A 20,070-nucleotide genomic window follows, 5' to 3' on the forward strand; every position below is an offset into this window, starting at 1 on the left:
TGGCGAAAAGGATGCTGTTCCCACTATAAGTTATCAAAAGAAAATTACACATAAATACACATAAAATTATTATTAATAGGCAACCTTTGCTGCACACCATACTTCTTGACTGCATAATATATATGATGCTTTATTTTCTGTTCCAGTCAACTGCACTCTGCAGTGTATCCTACAACACAACCAAGCTACACAAGTTATATTTTCTGTAAACTTTTCCTCTTCCTAAAACACATCTCTACAATTCTACATTAGCATTTTCTTGTTGTCTTTTCAAATGGTATTTTCTCTCTTGACAATGCAATCAGCATATAAAAACCAAATTTCACTGCCTGGTCCCATTTAAGGCAAACCGAGCAGCCTGAACCACAGCCTGACAAGGAGAACACATTAAGCTCTGGAACAAAAGCGTCCAAGTCGACCTGTTTTGCAGGCTGATTAATAGAAACAAGCTCCAAGGACTAATCACAAGTCGAGCCCTGTTTTGCAGATTAATAGAACAAAGACACACGAGAGGAGGGGAGGGCACAGCACTGGAATACAAATAAGCAAAGGTAGGCACCAGGCTTTCCCTGACTGAAGTCGCATTCTGTAAAGCCAGACCCACAGACCCAAGTCACACGGGGGGAGGTGAGTCAAAAATGCAGCACCAAAGAGGGCTGGGTTCCGTCAGTCACCCCAGCACCAAATGAGCCATCTGGGTTCCACCTTCTTTGGGAGAGACTGATTTAAAAGAGGAAACCAAAAAAAAAAATAAATAAATAAAAGAGGAAACAAAAATTTTCAGCGGAATGAAGCACAGCTCTGTTGCTTTCTGGGAATCTTTCCATTTCAGCAGGGCACACACAGAACTTGTTGATGAGGACAGACATCCATGCCCACCCCCCCATCTTTGGCAATGGCCTGTGACACAGGTAATCCCTGAAGTGTGAGCATATGTGCAGGCCCACAACTCTGCAAGAACTGGATACACGACGACGGCACAAAGTTAGAAAAAATGAGAGTCAATGTCCAAATTACCCCTAGCATACATCTTACAGCTAGAGAATGTGGTCTTTTCTTCTGACTGTAAAATTAAAACTTACCCACTGCAAGAACACATAAAAGTCCCAGACAAGTAGAATGAAAGAAAGAACAATTCATAAGAGAAAACCATTGTTATACTTGTGGTGTATTACCTTTCGGTTTTCATTTTCTCTACATATGTTTATACATTTTTCTGTGACGCTATTGATACCTCTGTATATTTTTGGTGGGAATTTAGCTTGTGAAAAGCTTACTGCTACATGTAAGAAGAAAAACATACCATTGCTCTCTGATGTCTGATGCTAATTCTTGAATGACCAAAACCAGGTGAATGGATGAATTTTCACTGGAATGGTAAAGTTTTTATTCATGTGAGTGTCCGATTAACTGAAGAGAGTTTACACAGCTTGGAAAACATAATCTTTAGGAATTGAGATGTCTACTTTTTGCATGATTTCTACCCTTGATATTCTGCAATAGCTATTTTCCTCTCACCTTTTTTGTTGTTGTTGTTCTGTTCTTACTTGTAGAAAACCCAGAAAGACAAGTTTTTTTGGTCTCATTCACAAGAAGGGTTATTTGAGTCAATGGACAAAGAAAATGGATTTTCTCTGGCATATTTGTATTCTGCTCTATCAGTAATCCAATGATTCTGTTTATTGCAACAATCAACAAAGTAAAAACACATTTATAATGAAAATCATAAGTATCAACAGTTACAAAACCTCAGAAATGACTTTAGCGTACGGTTAAGCCTGTGGTTTACAGGCCAGCCAAACTTCAAAATTTCCAACGAAGTGATCCTGTTTCTCTCAGGCTTTTCAGAACAGAGTTCAAACTCTACAGAGGCAACTTCTATAACAAATAACCTTAAAAACCAATACCCTCCTTAATATCAGATTTTCCCTTTAAGAGTAGTACTGAATGGCACATATGGTGTGTTTGAATGTAGGCAGGCACTTCAATACCCTGAAAATTCCCTCACCTCTCCTGGGCCTGCCTCTGAAGCTGCTCTGTAAGCCAGCAAACCATGCAGAATTCGCCTCTGGTAAGAGCTATTTAAAAGCACAAAGGTCAGGGCCAGCATTATATGTACACACTTAGGTCTCCCGTTTTTCATATTCATTCTGCAGGACCTACAGGTAAGTACTTCCCTGTACAGAACTACTATATCTTTTTAAGGGAGAAGCTGAATTTGGGTAAGAAAAATAACTAGTCTTCGCTGTTTCATCTGAAAAATAGGGAAGCATTAAAAAATGTTTAGTAACAGAGGCCTCATAAACACAGCCTAAAATCCTCATTCTCAAGTGCTTCCTACATATTAATATATTTAAATATAAAAGCAAAACTCACGAATTTGAGTTGAATTTCTTAAACAAATGTCCTTTCCACAATTTCTTGTTAAGCCATAACACCCAAGGAAAGAAAGAAAAAAAAAGTGGGGAGGTGGCTAATAATAGCCCAACAGCCTGTTTCCAACTAGTTTTTCCAACCATTTCTGATTAGGTTTTAGTCTAACAGCTTTTATTTCGTTCTGAAAAGATCAAAGCAAGAAGGTTTTTTCTATTAATTCTTGATTCAAAACGAAAATAGAGGCCCCAGTTATGGCCTAGTGATTTGAGGGGTTGGACTTTTAAATCAATAAGACAATAAAAACTTTTTTTCCCCCTAGTTTCTGTTTTTGATAATCCTATTTCTGGAATTATGATGCTTTAAGCTACTTCCCATTGCTTATGGAGTCTTGTGTGGCACAGAAAGTCAGCATACCTTACTGGATTTAGAATTAAAATTGATATGTCCCATCATTTCATTGCATAAAGTAACTTGAAATGTAGTGAGAGAAACAGTCATCTCCAGTTATAGAGCCAGGCAGGCATCAGAGGCACTTAGTTTTATGTGCCATCATTTTGTACATCATATGCAAAAGAAGTTCATAACAAATTTTAGGAGAAGGTGGAAAATCAGTGTGTCAGCTCTGACCTCTTTTTTTTCCTTTACACACATAGCATTGGTTTTACTTAGTCTTCAATGTTGATTTACTGTAGGTTCTATGAAATTTTAGCACTGTTTTTTTAAAAAATTAAATTAAATTTTTTAAAAAACATCTTTATTGGAGTATAATTGCTTTATAATGGTGTGTTAGTTTCTGCTTTATAACAAAGTGAGTCAGCTATACATATACATATATCCCCAGATCTCCTCCCTCTTGGTTCTCCCTCCCACCCTCCCTATCTCACCCCTCTAGGTGGCCATAAAGCACCGAGCTGATCTCCCTGTTAGCACTGCGTTTTTAAAAAAATGTGATCCATCCTAAAGCTACCATGCCAGACATTAGGTTTTATATACCAGGTGCTTTTCTTCATTTATTTTTCATTTTTTGCTGCAAGTTTCATACTTGGACATTGTTAGTAACGGTAATTGTATTTACACTTTAACCTAGCTGATCTTTTCTCATATTTGCGCAAAACAACCTTCCTATATCCTCTCCTGAATTAAAGCAGATTTTCAAACTCATTTTTTCTGCTCTTCACAGAATGCAGACACATTCTGCTAATCCAAAAGCTTTCCGATTTGCCACTAACTTCCTGTTTGAGCAGCCCTCACGGAACATTCCACTTTCAATTTATAGTTCCCATCCAAGATTACCTTTATTTTTTTCCTGGGTGAAAACCAGTACCAAGCGTTACTCATACATTTAAAATGATGCTCCATGTAAGTGACCTTAAAATGCCCCATATGTCTTCATTTAACAGACATCTATTCACTCTTCCACGTCCTTTGACCACATGCTGCCGATATATGGGGTTCCTTTCCTAAATGGTTTCCACTTATCCAGATCATTAGCAACTTGCTGTGCAATGAAACCATACAATGTTTGCTTTTAAAAATTCTTTTCTCTCCCCACCTCCCTCACATACACACACACACACACATAGGGGTAACTATTTTCCTAGACTAAGTTTTTTATTCACCTCCTTTCTGTCCCTTTTTGCTTCTCCCCTTCCACCCTGATATACCACCATAAAAAAAGACAAGAAAACAGACAGACAAACAAACAAAAAGAGCCATCACAAAACTACACAACTATTACTTTCCAGGGAAGAAAATACTATTTATTGAGCATTTACTGAGTGCCAGGAACTTAACATACACGATCGCCTTTTAATCCCACGAAACATACACAGAGCAGTGAAAAAATTAAGGCTTTGAGGTTAGACTTCCAGTTCTGCTACTTAGGAAATGACTGTCCTAGTGTAGTTATTTAACTTCTCTATTTTCATCATAAAACTTCAATTTTATCATGTCCCAAATGGGGGAAGTATTACTTTCTTTACAGGGTGGCTGTGAGGCTTAAAAACTATTTTACGTAAAATACCTGTATGTGGGTGATGCTTAAGGAATAGTAGTTGTTATTCTTTGCATACCCATTTCACAGATGAAACTGTGGCTCAGAGATGAAACAACTTGCTTAAGAAGGTAAATGAGTTCTAAATGATAAAAATGAGACACAAGCTCACTGGGGACAGCTGCTTCTAAAGGGTAAAGCCTGAGGCCTCTATACACACACTGCTTCCCCCGAGAGTAGGTAGAACAGGGCTGCAGCTGTTCAAGCTATGTCCAGCCTGGGGATCAGACCTTTCAGGGGGTGTCTCCCTGCTGGGGAGGCCCAGCCAGAAGTTTGTTAACCTGAGGAACTGATGTTTTAAGGAAAGAGGGAATCAGCAAGAAGAGCTCAGCCAGTTTCAACAAACCCTTCACTGTCAGAGGGATGTCCCTGAGCACAGCATGTTTTAGTCCTGTCTCCCAACAAGCCTCCCACGGGCATACAGGTGACTCTCTGGGAAGCTGAGTGACATCCTCTGATGGCCCTCTTACAGAGCAGCCTAGAAGGGCACAGGGCCTTTCCCCTGTCGAGCGCAGAACACAGCATGGCTTTGATCGCCGTGACTCTGTTATGAAACAACTCTGGCAGCAGGCAGACTCACCAAAAAGGGCAAAGGGGCGACCTGAGGCCATGCAGGTGAGGTTCCCGGCAAAAATGGAGCACTAGGTAGAAGTGGCAACCTCCAAGCTGTGGGCTCCGAAGCCCATTCACCCTCACTACGGATCATCAGGAGGATTCAAGGAACCTACCTGTGTAGTTACCTGGACTTCCTTGTGAGCACACCTGAGCTATAGGGTAAATGTATGCAGGAAGGCAGAGCAGCAGCAGTGCCTGGAACCTGGCAAATATGGGTCACAACTGTCAAAGGGACGCCAGTGGGCTCACCACCTGGTAATAGCTGCAGAAATTCACATTACACTCACAAGTCAAAGGATTAAATAAGAAATACATGTTTGCCAAATAGCTTGAAAATAAATGGTACAGAATCTGTATGGCTTTAATTCAACTCAAAGAATTCAACCATTGAGAACTCAACCATTGAGAAAAGAGAGTACTACATGTTTAATAACTAGTTTCTAACGTCCAAAGGACATTCTGAGGGCCCACTCGGTTTAGCTTCCAATCAAACTCACACTTTACACTGGCTGCTTTTACTGTAGCTTGAAGACGTAGTCTCCAAATCTAATAGAAATTTCTGTAGCTACTCAGAGCATGGGGATAAGGCAAATGAGGTACAGAAATAACAATTAAGAGTCTAAAAATACTGTTTGAGCCTTTCTTTGAAAATTCTCGCTGCCTTCTAGGTAGGTCTGTCCCACTGCTCCCTGACCATGCTCACCTGGAGAGATGCCGTGCACTCTATCTTTCCGAATGTTCGGGAAGGATCTAGACATGTTCATGAAGAGCTCAGGGACGTAGGTTAGTGCTTTGTTTGGTCCCACTTTGTTCTACCATCTCTAGCTGTCCTTGCAGATTCATGGCTATGCTTGATCTTGTCTTGGAAATGTTTTTTCTTTTGCAACTGGCTGTCTCATAGGTGTAGACCTTCAGTCAGGCAGCCACAGACACATCTTTACCACTACCACCCTCATTCATTCATTCATTCATTCAGCAGAAACGGACTGGGCACCCACTGTGTGCCAGGCCCTGGGCTGGCCTAGGGTATGCATGGAGAACAAAGCTGACAGGGTCCCCGCCCTTGTGGAGCTTAGAGCCACTGTATCCTCTCCTTCCCTCCACCAGCAGCAACTCTGGGTTAAAAAGGAACCTGTCAGTGTAACATGAGAAAATGAAAGAACACCCAGCAGCAAGCCGGCAGGGTCTCATCGTGGAAGTCCAGGTCTGCCTGGAGCATGGTGTGTGGGTCCACACCAGCCCGACTTCCGTGGGGAAGCACGGTCAGCACTTCCTTCTCGGTGCATGTGCCCGGGGCTGCCGTGTCTCTCAGCTGCTCCTTGGTGCTTCAGAGGGAAATAGCCATGTACACCCGATACTTGCCCCTCTAACGTGTGTGCAGAGGAAACGGAAGTTGTCGCCATGGAACAGAAACACCAGAGGAGCTGATCCATGTCTTATGACGCACAGGTATAGATCTTCATTTTTTAAACCCTAGGCTCTGGAGCACACCGTGCAAAAGATCAATCTTTTGTTCTGTCCCCCCAACATCCCATTGTCCCCCCCTTCAAGCACCCCAACACTGAAGCTGAGAGCTCCTGAGAGGACTGGCCTGGATTTCTGTGTGTCCTTTTTGCAACTAGATGGGAACAGCCAAGGCTTCTAAGTGGCCACTTCCTGAGTTGCCTCAGGTCAAGGAGTAGAGTGACATGTGCGGTTACTAGGATATCCCAGCTCGGCCTCAAGATCTCAGCAAAGGAAGGTGGGATTCTAGTCCTGTTTCTCCCCAAACTAACTTTGGGCAAGTCGCCTTTTCTGCCAAAACTCGACCTTGGTTTCTTCTGTCAATAGGAGGCAACACCAGGCAGCACTGTCACGACATACAAGCACTTGTAAATGCTGGCTAGTATTAATAATTATTATGAATACATGCCCTTTGCCTTTGAATCGTTTAGAATTGGTTTTAGGTTTTAATTATTTAGAATTGTTGTGAAGCCCAAAGGAGATAACACATGTACAAGCTCTCTAAGTGAAATATATCATCCAAATAGAAGTTTATTATCGTCGTTTGCTAATTGAGTTGGTCTCTCTGAATGTGCAGGCAAAAATTTAAATTATGCCAATGGCTGATATTAAGCATAACTGAATGCCCGGGAACACTTCTATACCCCTCTCCACATTCGTCTATACGACCACCACCAACACATCAGCTAAAGGCACACGACAAGCAGGCGGAAAGGTATGAGTTGCCTCCAACGTCCTAAACTCCGCAGAAACCAGCTTTTGCCAAGGTATGTACTGATATGGCTAGCAATGGGAGGTAGGAAGCAAGCGGACAGGGTTTGCTTTCTCCTTTTCCAAATAAACAGCGCGGTTGTTAAACCAGAAATGAAGCTGATCCCGTGCAGCTTTCAGAGCAGTCAGCTGCATTCTGAGGCAGGCGAAAATGTAAACAGAGCCTGTAATTCTAGAGCAGGACAGACCCGCCACAGGTTTCAGAATGGGAGAGTCCGTGGGCCTCACGCCAAGAAAAATGAAACGTTAGCCTGGGCCCTGGAACAGAATCATGTAGAAGGAGAGTGCGTATTTGTTTAACACACACACACAGACCTGTTTCTGCGCCAATACCTTCCTGAGCCCTCCTGAATAAAAGCTGGAATCCCTGAAATCGTGGCACAGAATCAGTGTTGTTCGTACAGTCCTGTTCTTTAGTGTGAAAGGACTTTCCTGCTGAACGTGGAGATGTTTCTTCCTTTTCTTCTTCTTCTTCCCTTTTTTCTTTTTGGCCCAAGTTAATTACTAAGTATGACTTGAAAATAAAATAAATGAGCCCATTCCACCCATCCCCAGATCTGAATTCTATCATGAGTTGCCAATTGGTTTTCTCATCCTCTCACTCAGTATCTGCTGTTAATTTTTTCGCTATTGCAAGAACTTGAAGACTGTCAGCGAAATACATGATGCATTACAAACCTTATAGTTGGAAATAAAAATATCTGAAGCTTTCTGACAGGGTAAACTTACAGTACCATTGTGCTGATCAGAACAAGGCAACGTGAGCAACCTTGAAGCTGTTTGGTTGCAAACACAATTATAAAGGCTGCAGAGAATGGAATCAACGCTTAACTCCCACTTTGAAAAACGCTGAGAAAATTACATCTGAAGGAATGGACAAAGCCAACATGTTGATGATCCAAAATGAGGGGGAGAGAGGAAGGGAAAAAAAAAATATCCTGCACACACTTCCTTTGAAAATGCAGCTCAATGGACTTTCTCTTGCTATTTCAGCCATTTTAGAATTACGCTGCCTAGGCTCGATCTAATTTTCCTGCTGCAGAAGTTAAGGCACTTCCTCTACAATTACTAAATCTGACAAATTACACCTGGGTCTACTCTAACATGAGAAAGTGTGCTCTTTGTTCCTGACCCCTTGGTCAGCGTAGAGATCAAATTCCTGGACACTGGAAAGCCCCGCTCATATTCATTAAAAGTCATAGGAGACTAGCTGTGCGTTTCTGTTTAGGAGGGGAACAAGGTACACTGCTGAACAATACAACTGCCACACTCAGGTCGGAGCAAGACAGACTTTTTTTTTTTACTTTTCGCGGCTTGGCTGCTGATCTGTTTGCACCTGAATTTTTTTTTCTACATAAGCATCTTAGTAGCCAAAGAGCAACTGAAATCAGAAAAAAGAAGGGGCCAGTCGATTTTTAAATACCCAGTCCCACGAGTGAGTTTATGGAAATCTACTTGCACTAAAATGCTGGCTACAGATCCAGTAACCAAAAATACAGAGATGATTTCAAAACGCCACCTCCCCTCCACCCTGACCAGACAAACAGTGAATTAGCACAAATATCTGTGGTTGATATTTGACAGATTAGAATTTTGTCTCCTTTTTCTGACCACAGTCAGCCTTTGGAAAAGACATTTTTGGGATCAAAAGCTGAAAGTGATCACGAAAGGAGATCAGGAAGCACCTCGGTGGCAAAAAAATCAACACAAGGGATACAAGAAATCCACGAGCTGTGCCACTATGAGAGCAAAGTCCTGGGCAGATCTAACTGCTAGGCCACACAAGACCCTCTTCTGTCCCCCAGAGAGGGAGGGAAAAGTGTAACAGGAGAAGTTAAGAAAAGCTGTGACTGAACTGTTAGTCCCATGACAATACATCATGCCTGACTCCTTTCTTCACGATTCTTGGAAGAATGAGGTGCCGAAGGAATACATACAGAAGCCACAGAACCGGGTGGAAGGCCTCCTGAGGCCAGGCTGCCCCTTGGGAACGGGTCAACTCTTGCCTTCCTTCCAAGGGAGCACCTTTCTTCCAGGATAAGGCACCCCATTTACAACTTCTTCAGTGTAGGCCGTTGGATTTTCCCAGACCCATCAAACCACATCCAAACCCTCTTCTTTGCTGATCTAATTGGCACGACAGGGTCCTCCAATTGCAAACACACATGACCGCTCAGGATTGTTGTAAGTTATTTTCCACATACAAAGTCCTCCTAAATTGTAAGTTAGGAGACGCTGCGTTAATTCTCTCTGGTCTTTAGGAAGCTTTCAGCGGTGCTACAAGTTATAAACATGTAATGAATATGAGCTAATACACCTTGTTTAGAGTGAAACTGAGTCACAATCCACATTTTGTAAATACATGAGTTAATAAGCTCTCTCCCTGGTCAGACAGCAATTACTTAAAAAAACATTTTTTTTTTGATTGAAGTCTAGCTGATTTACAAAGTTGTGGCAATCTCTGCTGTACAGCAAGGTGACTCAGTGATACACATATAGACGTTCTTCTTTTATATTCTTTTCCATTATGGTTTATCACAGAGATGGTAATTACTTTTGAGAAACCTGTGACAGGATGGAAATCCTTAGTATCAAGGTTCTTATTTTGATTTCTGTTTTTAAATGAAAACCACTAGCAATATCAGTAAATCAGAACTTAATATTCCCTCCAGAAAAGTTACAGGAAAAGCATGGAAATCAAAGTTAAAACCATTCACATTATTTTGGAGTTGGAGTATCTAATGGGTTACTAAGCAGGTGTCCACCTATGTGTGAATCTTAGGATGGAAAATCCTTATGTCTCATAGGAGACGAGTAGCAGCTCTAGTATAAATTCTGCGCCCCCCGCCCCGCCAGATTTGCTTCCAGTCAAATTCTTAATAGTGAAAGAAGCTAAAAATTGTACAAGATATTAAAATAATCAAGCATGCCCACAAATATGTATGCTCTTTAAAGATTCTAATTTTGGTGACTATTGAGGTGAGTGGCATCAGAGAGAAAGTGGGGCAGACCTCACTACCCCTGTTTTACAAAATAGAGAAGGGATTTGTTGTGCAATCAGAGAGACTGAACTAAGGCTAGAAGCCAGCCCATCTGACTCCTAGTGCAATTGTCTCCATGTGAAGGTGGACAAAGGTACAAAGTACATTGGAAACACCAACCCTGCTACATCAGTAATAGCTAACACTTATCCAGTACTTACTCTATGCCAGGAAGTCTTCTGCATGCTGCGGATGCATGAACTCACTTATAACAACCATGAGAGAGAAGTAATATTGCTATTTCTCACTTTCGAGATGAGAAAACGGAGGCATGGAGACATTCAGAAAAATGCCCAGGGTCCCAAGGCTGAATAAATAAGTAGTAGAAATGGGAAAATCTGTTCTCCTTGCATAGAAATGCTAACATAGGCATTCCTAAATCAATGTTCAGATTACAGCAGTTCTGAGAATATTATTTTTTTAACTATTTTAATTATCATTTTTAAATGTTAATACTAATTTTCATCATAAAAATATGACAAAATTGCACTTTCCTTTTCATCAACCCCTGTATTCTTGGTAAAAAGACAAAGTATCAACAATTCCTATGGGTGAGATAAATTCCATTTAAAGATCTCCCTCATTGTAAAAAGAAAGGAAATAGTTCAAACTTTCTAGAAATCCCAATAAACTGTGTGTAAAAAACAACTTCAGGGTAACATTTTAGAAGACTAATGCTGAATGTTTTCTTGACTTTACCAGTTTCTCCAATATTAAAATAAAACATTTTGAATGAGATCAATCCAGTTCAGACATAAACTTTGTCCGAAGTTTGTACCACCACCAAAACCAAATTACGCCCCATTACTTCCCATGTTGGAACTATTATGTTTTGTTATTTCTTGAGATGCTACACGATCTGCCTCGGAATTCAAAATCACTCCCTCATGCATCACAGCCATAATCTGGTTGAGCTAAACCCTATCCTAAACAGATCTGGACCTGCTCAGATAATAGAGGAAGCTTGCTGTCATCACACCAACAACCATCAATCCAGGGAATCTCTGAAAGTCCTGTCTGGTCAGGAGTGGGCTTAAATGTTCTGGGCGCTGAAGATTTTTCAAAAATCATCTTAAATCATTGAAAAAATAATCTCAACTCCAAGTAGAGCTTCTCTGCCAATTAGAGGTCATTTCTCAACTACTGCATAGTCATTAAGAAGTGAGCTGTGAAGCTGAAAAAGCGCTCTCTCTCCTGCCCTTTACCCAGAAATGCTGATATCGACATCCTACATTACCCCAAGATCAGCTTTCAGATTATTGTTTGATAGGGCTAATTTCTGCTGTTTGTTCTCTTGCCCTTTACCACCTTGTCACATATAAAAAGAACTAATTGACGTGCATTCATAAAGCTGGATATAAACACTGCAGATTATAACCACCAATTACCACAGCACTACCACCACCACCTCAGGCATACCATGTACCCTGCAGCCGGACTGAAATAAGGATGCTACCACTTAGAATCCGTGTGATTCTTGAGCAGTTACTTAACCTTTCTGTGCCCGAGTTTTCTCCTCTGCCAGATGAGAATCACAATAGTGTCTGTCTCTTAAAGGTAGCTTGAAGAAAATGAGATAATAGGTATAAAGGACCTAGTGCCTGACATTTGGTTAAGTACTCAATTAAGAGTTCAGAATCACGGTCAGGTTGATTTTAAACGGAAATATACTTCCTGTATCCACTCATCAGTCCTTCTGGACTGATGAAAACCAAATTTGGCTAGAAAACCAAATGACAGGAAATATCTCAACTTTCTCTTTTACAGAAGACAATCCAAACTGTTGAGTGGGGTGGCCAATCTGAATTCACTCTGTCCTTTTCCAGCCTTATCCGCAACTCCTAAGGCAGGACTGGGATACTTTTCCAGGTTAAGTGAGTAAAGATTAGTTTCTCTGCTCTATATACACACAGGGCTCTCAAAAAGTAAGAAAGCAAATAAAGAAAAATCCAAGACTCCTCTGCTACTGACCTTCTGATCTAACACTCCCATTTTAGAGATGAAAAAACTGGCTCTAGAGGCTAAGTGACTTGCTCAAGTTCCCATAAATATCTCGTGGCAGAGCTAAGGCCTCAAAAATGGTAATTGTTATTCTAAGCAAATCACCAGGCGCTCTTCTCAATCCATTGCAAACATCACCTAATTTAATCCGCATAATAACCCTCTAAAAGTAGGTATTATTTTCACTGAGGTTCCTTCTCTATGAATTAACTTCTTCAAAACCAGACAACTGACAACTGATAGAGCCAAGGTCAAAATGTTTCCTTGTCTGGTCCCAAGGAATACACACCTGCTTCAAGTTTTCTAGAGCTGAGAATTTCAGTACTGAGAATTCTAGGACTGAGCTCTCAACCGGTAACTTCCAAACTGTGTCTGTGCTTCAGTCTTGTCTGGGGAGCTTTAAAAATACAGGTCACTGGGCTCCACCTCAGGAAGGAGAATCAGAGTCTCAGGGGGATATGGCTTCAAAATCTGTATTTCTTCAGAGTTGGTCAGGTGATTCTGATGTGTAGCAAGATTTGAGAAACTCTAATGTAAACAAGATATTTTATGAGTGCTTCCAATGTAAAACGAGAAGGGAACGAGTCACGTAGGCTGATGGAATGTTCAGAGTGGCTGAACCTGCATGAAGGGTAACACAGTGACCTTCCACCAAATCCTTCTGTGTCCCACAGACACACATGCAGCCCCGGTCACACAAACAGACACGTATCTACCAAAGCCATGCTCCCATTGATCTTGCCTAACGAAATCTGCATCACAATGAAAACAACAAGCATCGTGTTTTGCAGCAGTGCCAAAATATGTGTTATGTTCTAAATACAGCCAAAAGGTTTCTCTCCATCTTTATCCTTTTGGTTTAAGGCACCTAAGCCAGAACCATGCTTTCTGAGTGCTGAGCTGAAAAAACAGAGGGGAAGACTGTTGGAATGAACACTTACCAAGGTGCACCGTATATCCTGAATCCCTTCACCGTTACCTCCGAGTCTTGTAAGTAAATACTGTTTGTCAGGAGGGACTGAACGTTGTCAAAGTCCTCTGGTTTCAATTTGGACACAGAGGGGAAACGGTAGTAGTCCTGTTTAACAAGGTCTGCCATGAATTCCTTATCAAATGTCAGTTCATGATTCCCAGCAATCACTATTTTATATTCATATGGCAGGTTTCCTGAAATAAGAAAAAAAAGCACCAATTAGCATGTACATTTCCCATCACGAAGTACAACTGCAGAGACTGCGTGGTTAGCAGACAGTATCCCCAAATGAAATAGCTCACGCATTCCTTTCTATTTCCATGGGAACCGAAATTTATGACGACTTTTTTATGCTAACAAAAATGACAATAAACGGGAGATAGGAAGCTGCTCAGAAGCTAAAAAGCTACTAAGGAGACATTAAGTTTGCTAGTTTCATTTCCCTTTTCTGTCTGCTACAGATTCACTGTGATGAATCCACACTGTGACGGATCCATACTTTATAATTATCCAGCAAAAAGTACTTTAATCACGAGCCTTAAAAAGGTCTGGACTTGGTTTTGACCCTTAAAAAATAAGCCGACCGACTATTCTTAACAACTCAGATAACTGCTAAGATTTTTTAGTATAAGCTTCATACAAAAGACATGGCATAGCCAAGCATTTCACAATTTACAGAAATGAAAGGAACTACACAGTACAATTTCATACGGCAAGTTAAAGTTTACCTTTTGGCTTGCGAATAAAAAGAACATTAAGAATGGCCCCCTGATTAGAAGACTAAATTTCCTCCCGTTGGGGTGGGAGAAGAAACTGTAAAGCTTAACCCCCTTTTAATATTTATGGTATGGAAATGTGAGTTCTCCATGTGTGTTTTTTATGCAGAAGTTTCCCGATCAAAATGAGATAATTCTGGGAAGAAGAATGAAAGCTATAAAGGAAAACCCAAACACCAGACTTCTGCATAGATTTATAATGTTTGAGTAAAGTACAGACCATACATATTAATAACTCACCGTGATGCTATAAGAACCAAAATCCAAAGGGAGATAGTGCCGGGCAGCTGCCCCCATCCTGAAATTAATGCCTTTTTCTCTTCTTTGTCATTATCCATCCCTCAAGCCTCACCACTGGGCAGCTGCTCGTTTTATTTTATTTCATTTTATTTTGAGGAGGAAAAGGGCGGGACGATGGTGCCTATAATTCCAGCTTCCTGAGACTCCTAGGTCCAATGCAAAATTAATGTTGCCTGCTATTCCAGGAAGAATGAAAGTTACCACTAGCAGGAAATTGGATACATTTGTTGTAAGAATTGGTCCTTACCAGCAAGCCAGAATCAATGATTCAATTAATGAAGCTTATAGTGGGGGAGAGAATTATATTGTTTGGAAGGGAAGGCAAGTTTTGTCATAGGCCCACTTGGATTTCAGCAATGCAAATTGCTGAAAAATTGTATAAAATTTTTAAAATTATTAAATTTTTAAAATTTAATAAAAGTATTAAAATTGTATACATAGCATGTGGGTTAAGGGGGAGACCTAGGAGAGAGGTGAAAGCAGTCAGAAAACAACACTGCAGAAAGACGAAACCGAAAACATTGTGGCCAAGCATCAACAGATATCCTTGATTATTAGCCCACAATGCTCTGTGAAATGCCTTTGGCCTCAGTTATTTGCAAGGCTACAGTGAAGAGCTCATAGAAAATACGAAGCCTCTCTTAAATGCGCAGAGCTTATAATCTGCACTAGCATAAGGCAATAAGACTGTGATGTATGTTGCAAGCTACTTGGATAGAATGATGATATTTTGCACAACTCCCTGCACTTAAAATACAGATGAAAGATGTATTAAGAAGCCTGCAAATTCCCAGTACTGCACACGCTGGAAGTTTTTGAGATGCCCCACAATTTCAACATCATGGCTCTGTGAACACACTGGCCTGATACTGCATCCCCAGACTCACCTGTGCTCCCAAGGCCGGAACGGGCTGAAATGTTTTCCTGGACAGTAATCTGCTCCAAGGCAGGTCCTACCTGCGTGAACCTTTGAGCAACTCTATTTGTACAAGTCATGCTTTAGCTGCTGGTCCTCCTTTAATCATTCATGATGATGGACTCGCTGTAAACCCTGTCTTTATGTACCACTGCTCTTGCAAGAGGCCTTGGTTTCTTGTTTTTTTCCATTTCAGAGATTTGGTTCAGGGATGGAATGGGTGAGACTGGGAAACAAGGTGAAGGAAGTACATCTCTCCCCTTCAGATCAGTTAAGAAAACAAAAAAAAGTAAAACTGCTGCAAAGTAAATCTTTCTCAGGAAGACAGCCTCTTCAGTGTCTTTTAAATCAAATTTTGGAGACTCAGCGTTAAGAAGTAGCCACCAAAATGAACAGCCACAGAAAATCGTGATGATATTTACACATTGCCAACAAACTCATCTCTTTCTGAGAATCCAATAGTAGTTTCCAACTTCCATCCTCTGTTACCTATGTTATGAGATTGTCTGACATATTTTTTTTGCTGAACTGACCTTTCATCTAATCTGCCAACCTTTGTGTTTTATATGCAAATTGTCCTGTTACTTGATGGCATTTTTGGTTTTTTCCGGACTAGATTAATTTGGAAGGCTCTCTAACTTCTCGTTATTCAAATAGCATTATTTTAAAATTGTCAGACAAAGAGGTGCCTGCCTTTATCCATTTTATTCAAATCAGGCCATCGAAGCTGACCTGCCTCAATAAAAAACCAAGGCCGTAGTGCAGTTATTCTAATGTGGAAAAATTCTTGCTTTGAATGACCTAAAGAATTCTACCAACTAACCAGTTCTATCTTTCCTAAGACACGGTATATGTTCTATTGGTAAGATACAAGATTATTTTAGGTGGAATAGAGATGAACTTCTGACAAAATGTCAAGTAGTTTTGTATGTTCTACAAATGCATATTTGGAAAAACACAACAGTGCAAGTAATGATATATGGCTTCATTTTTCATTTCTATTTTCACTTTTCTATTTTGGTATATAAATTAAGAGATGATTCAAAGAAAACTATTGAGCAAATAATAACACAGATAATTCACAGATATGGCAAAGTGATGACTAGCGAGTGAATGAATGTAATTTGGGAAACTAGCCCATCAATCAGTTCAGTTTAGAGCTACTGATCAAAGGAAGACGATAAGCTCTTGGAGGCATCAATTAAGTCTTATTCAAATCTGTATCTCCTACTGTATCTATATCACATAAATAGATGCTCACTTAAAACTAATGGATAATGCAAGTCAGCTGGGTCCTCCCTGCTATTCTACAATTCTAATCACCCTATACTCTTGCCACTGCCTATTCCCTAAGCCGCTATCACAAAACTTTTCCAGGTTCCTTTCTAGGTTCCAGGCTCCTTTTGACTCTGCACTTAGCATACAATACGTCCTCATCTCAAGATAGACTCTCTTCATTTCCTTCTCTTCACTTTCCGATCACTGTTTACATCTTCTCATCTTTCTAATAATTGGCCTCTTAATCCATTTCCTGCCACTGGCACTTTAATTTTTCAGACATCTCTCTATGATATTTTGGGTCTCTTTATTTCTCCTCCTTAGTGAGTTTATGTTTACCCACCCCAAGAAAATAAAAACAAGCAGCTCTTCACTCACACACACACACACTCCTCAAATGCAATCCTACACCATCCCTAACCTTACTTCTTCTTTGAGATGCTTCCTCATTTTATTTCTAAACTTCTGGAAGGAGGATTCTAGAAGCTTGCAGCTGGTATGCCAAATTCAGCCCACAGATGTATTATAGTGGGCCCTCAACTGTGTTTTATTTTATTTTCTTAGTTGAACTAACATTTAGAAATCAGGAAATATCATACCAAAAATTCAGGGTTTCTGGCTTCTTTTGGAAGATAAAAAAATCAGGCGATACTGACCTCAGTCTGCTGCAGACCTCCTCATTCCCTGTTACTTCTCACACCTTGGCCCACTTATCACGACTGTGTTGCCTGATGGGCTACCCTACTATTAGAATCAGCAACTTAGACATAAATGGCTACTCAGAATTTACCCAATGCAATCTGCCTTTGTTTCTGTACTCTTCCAAAAGCTTCCCTGAATGTCAATAAAAACCTCCTAAAAACCAAAGCCAAGCGTTTTTCTCCATCCTCATCTCCATGGATGTCTCCACAGTGACATCCCTGTCTGACAAAGCACCTCTTCCTGGATTAGTGATGCTGGACTCTGCCTTCTCTCTCCCTCCCTCTCCGGTATTTCCTTTCCTCTCTTCTTCCTCAACTCCCTTTGTGTCCCACCTCATTCTCAGCTGACCCATTACACTTTCCCTCTTCATCTTTACTTCTATGAATATTATTTAATATTTTCTTACCGCATGTGTCACACTTCTATTCTCTGCAATTTAGTTTTTAAATTTTATTACAAATTAAACTGTGGAGGCAGCAAGAGGGTAAGAGTGGGGCCTCTGCAGGCTTCACGACATGTTAGCTGTATGACCTTGGACAGAGCCCTTATGCTCTCTATGGTGCGTTAGCAACACGGGGATAATAACTGCATCCACCTCATAGGTTGTGTTCAAGATAAAATGACATAAAGCTTCTAAAACACATGTGTGGTATGGAGTAAATAATCAGTGCACTTTATTATTTTACTCCATTTTTTTAGTTTTACCCTTTGCATGTGACTTGTCTCCTCCTAGACTGTAAGGTCCTTGTAGGCATGGATTGTGGCTTGTGGTTCCTTGTTTGGCCCAGAGTACCCAGTTCAATTCCTTCCCATATGGCAGGCACACAATAAGTATCTGTTGAAGGAATGAATGAACCGCTGCAAGACTTACCAGGAACTTCCTAAAAAGAATTCCAGGAATGGGCTTGTCATCTTGAGCTATATGACAAGGCTTAAACCAGTACTGGGTTGTCCTCCAAGTGTAAGCCCTCCTGAATTGCTAGTTCAATTAAAAACAAACAAACACAGTTGGGGGCCAATTCTAATACATCTAATTTGGCCTACCAGCTGCAAGCTTCTGGAATTGTCTTTCCAGAACTTTAGTGAAATGAGGAAGCATCTCCAATCCAGTCTAGCCAAATCCTCTCCAATACACTGTTTTTAAACTGCAGTGTCTTCAAATACAAATGGGGGGAAAATAAAAATACTACCCCTAGGGTTTGATGCACATTAAACAATATACTGCATGTAAAGGTTTGCACAGTTTCTCACACTTTATCATCACTCAATAGATATTAGCTGTGTTATAATAATTATTATAATGATGGCCCTTCCCAGCTGCCAACCAAGAAAATATTAGTTTATCCACAAATTGGATCACTCCCTGGTCACACTGCACAATGTCATTGCCTTCAAAGAAAAGCATGGGGAGATGAAAAAGAAAACTTCGATTTTCCAAAGGCAGAAACTGGCATGGTCCAATGTATCCTTCAAACTAACAAAAACATTGCTAGGGTCATTAAGATATCTGGATCTGACGTGATGGTGGGTGGACCTATGAGACCTTCGACCTATACACAGTGCAAACCTAGCTGCCTCTGTCGAGATGCTTCTAACCTTGAAAATGTGTGCCCTCAACAAATCACTGCTTTCCTCCTTCTAACATCCAGTTTACCCATCTCTTTTAACATTTACTGATTGCCAAAAAATGGGCCAGGATTGGCCCCTCATTCACAAATGAATAGCGTAACCAGTGATAAGTAACGCCCAGATTCTATTTCTCTCAAGAGTGACTACTCATTTGGAATACCCCTAATATCTTCATAGAATCAGATGAAGGTACTCTTCGATGAGTATATAGAGAGGAACAGAAAAAGAAAAACTAAGATCTTTGGCTATGCACATGTCTGATAAAGCCGTGACAACTTTAAAGCAGACACACAGCGGATTGTGTCAAGGTCAGCCCCCCTTCCTTCCCAAACTCTGGACATTTAATGTATCACTTAAAGCGGCTCCCATGTTTCACACCCTGAGTGATTTGAAAGCTGTGCTCTGTAACCCTCCCTGGGGCTGGAGCAGGGCGATGTGAGGAAAGAGACAAGGGGGGGAGGGGAGGGGCCTGTTCCCATGTTCACCATGGCAGCACTGCTTTCCTTTATTTTACGATTTGGGGAAAGATTTGAATCAAAGAAAGTTAGCCCTGGCTTAAAAATATTAAAAAGAAAAATCACTGATGTATCCAATTCAATTTTACTAATGAAGAGAATGAGTGCCAGAGAGGTGCTGTCACTTGCTAAGCAAAGTCACAAGTCAGGCTGGTGGCAAAAGTGGGACAAGAAAAGCTCTTTGCCTCCCCTGCTAGTATTCTGTCAGGTGAGCCCAAATCTTTTTTTTCTGGACACATGATTTATTTATTTATTTATTTTTAACATCAGTATTGGAGTATAACTGCTTTACAATGGCGTGTTAATTTCTGCTGTATAACAAAGTGAATCAGCTATACATATACATATATCCCCATATCTCCTCCCTCTTGCGTCTCCCTCCCACCCTCCCAATCCCACCCCTCTAAGTGGAGGTGAGCCCAAATTTTTAACAGCCTCATGGACTTTGGCTTAAGACCTATCTCTTACATGAGTCCTCCTCATACCACACATGCTGGCTCAAGTTAGGCATTCCCCAAATGTTACCGCAGCTGTGGGTGCAGAAGCTGTACTATAGCTCCCAGAAGAATTTGGGAGCCTACCCAAGGAAGGGAAGGTCACAGATTTGAGAAGGAAAAAAAG

At 40.8% G+C, this 20,070-nt stretch overlaps 1 protein-coding gene across 4 annotated transcripts in view; it reads right to left on the reverse strand.

Annotated features, from left to right (window-relative positions):
* MPPED2 (metallophosphoesterase domain containing 2) overlaps positions 1 to 20,070 on the reverse strand; it is a 170,930-nt gene that overhangs the window by 70,639 nt on the left and 80,221 nt on the right. For all 4 annotated transcript variants that reach the window (XM_032641915.1, XM_032641917.1, XM_032641918.1 and 1 more), the window contains one exon: positions 13,302 to 13,527. In XM_032641915.1, the coding sequence (XP_032497806.1) occupies positions 13,302 to 13,527 (226 nt within the window). The remainder of the gene's footprint in view (positions 1 to 13,301; positions 13,528 to 20,070) is intronic.

Source organism: Phocoena sinus, chromosome 8 (genome assembly GCF_008692025.1).
Source record: "Phocoena sinus isolate mPhoSin1 chromosome 8, mPhoSin1.pri, whole genome shotgun sequence".
In the NCBI taxonomy this organism is placed as follows: domain Eukaryota; kingdom Metazoa; phylum Chordata; class Mammalia; order Artiodactyla; family Phocoenidae; genus Phocoena; species Phocoena sinus.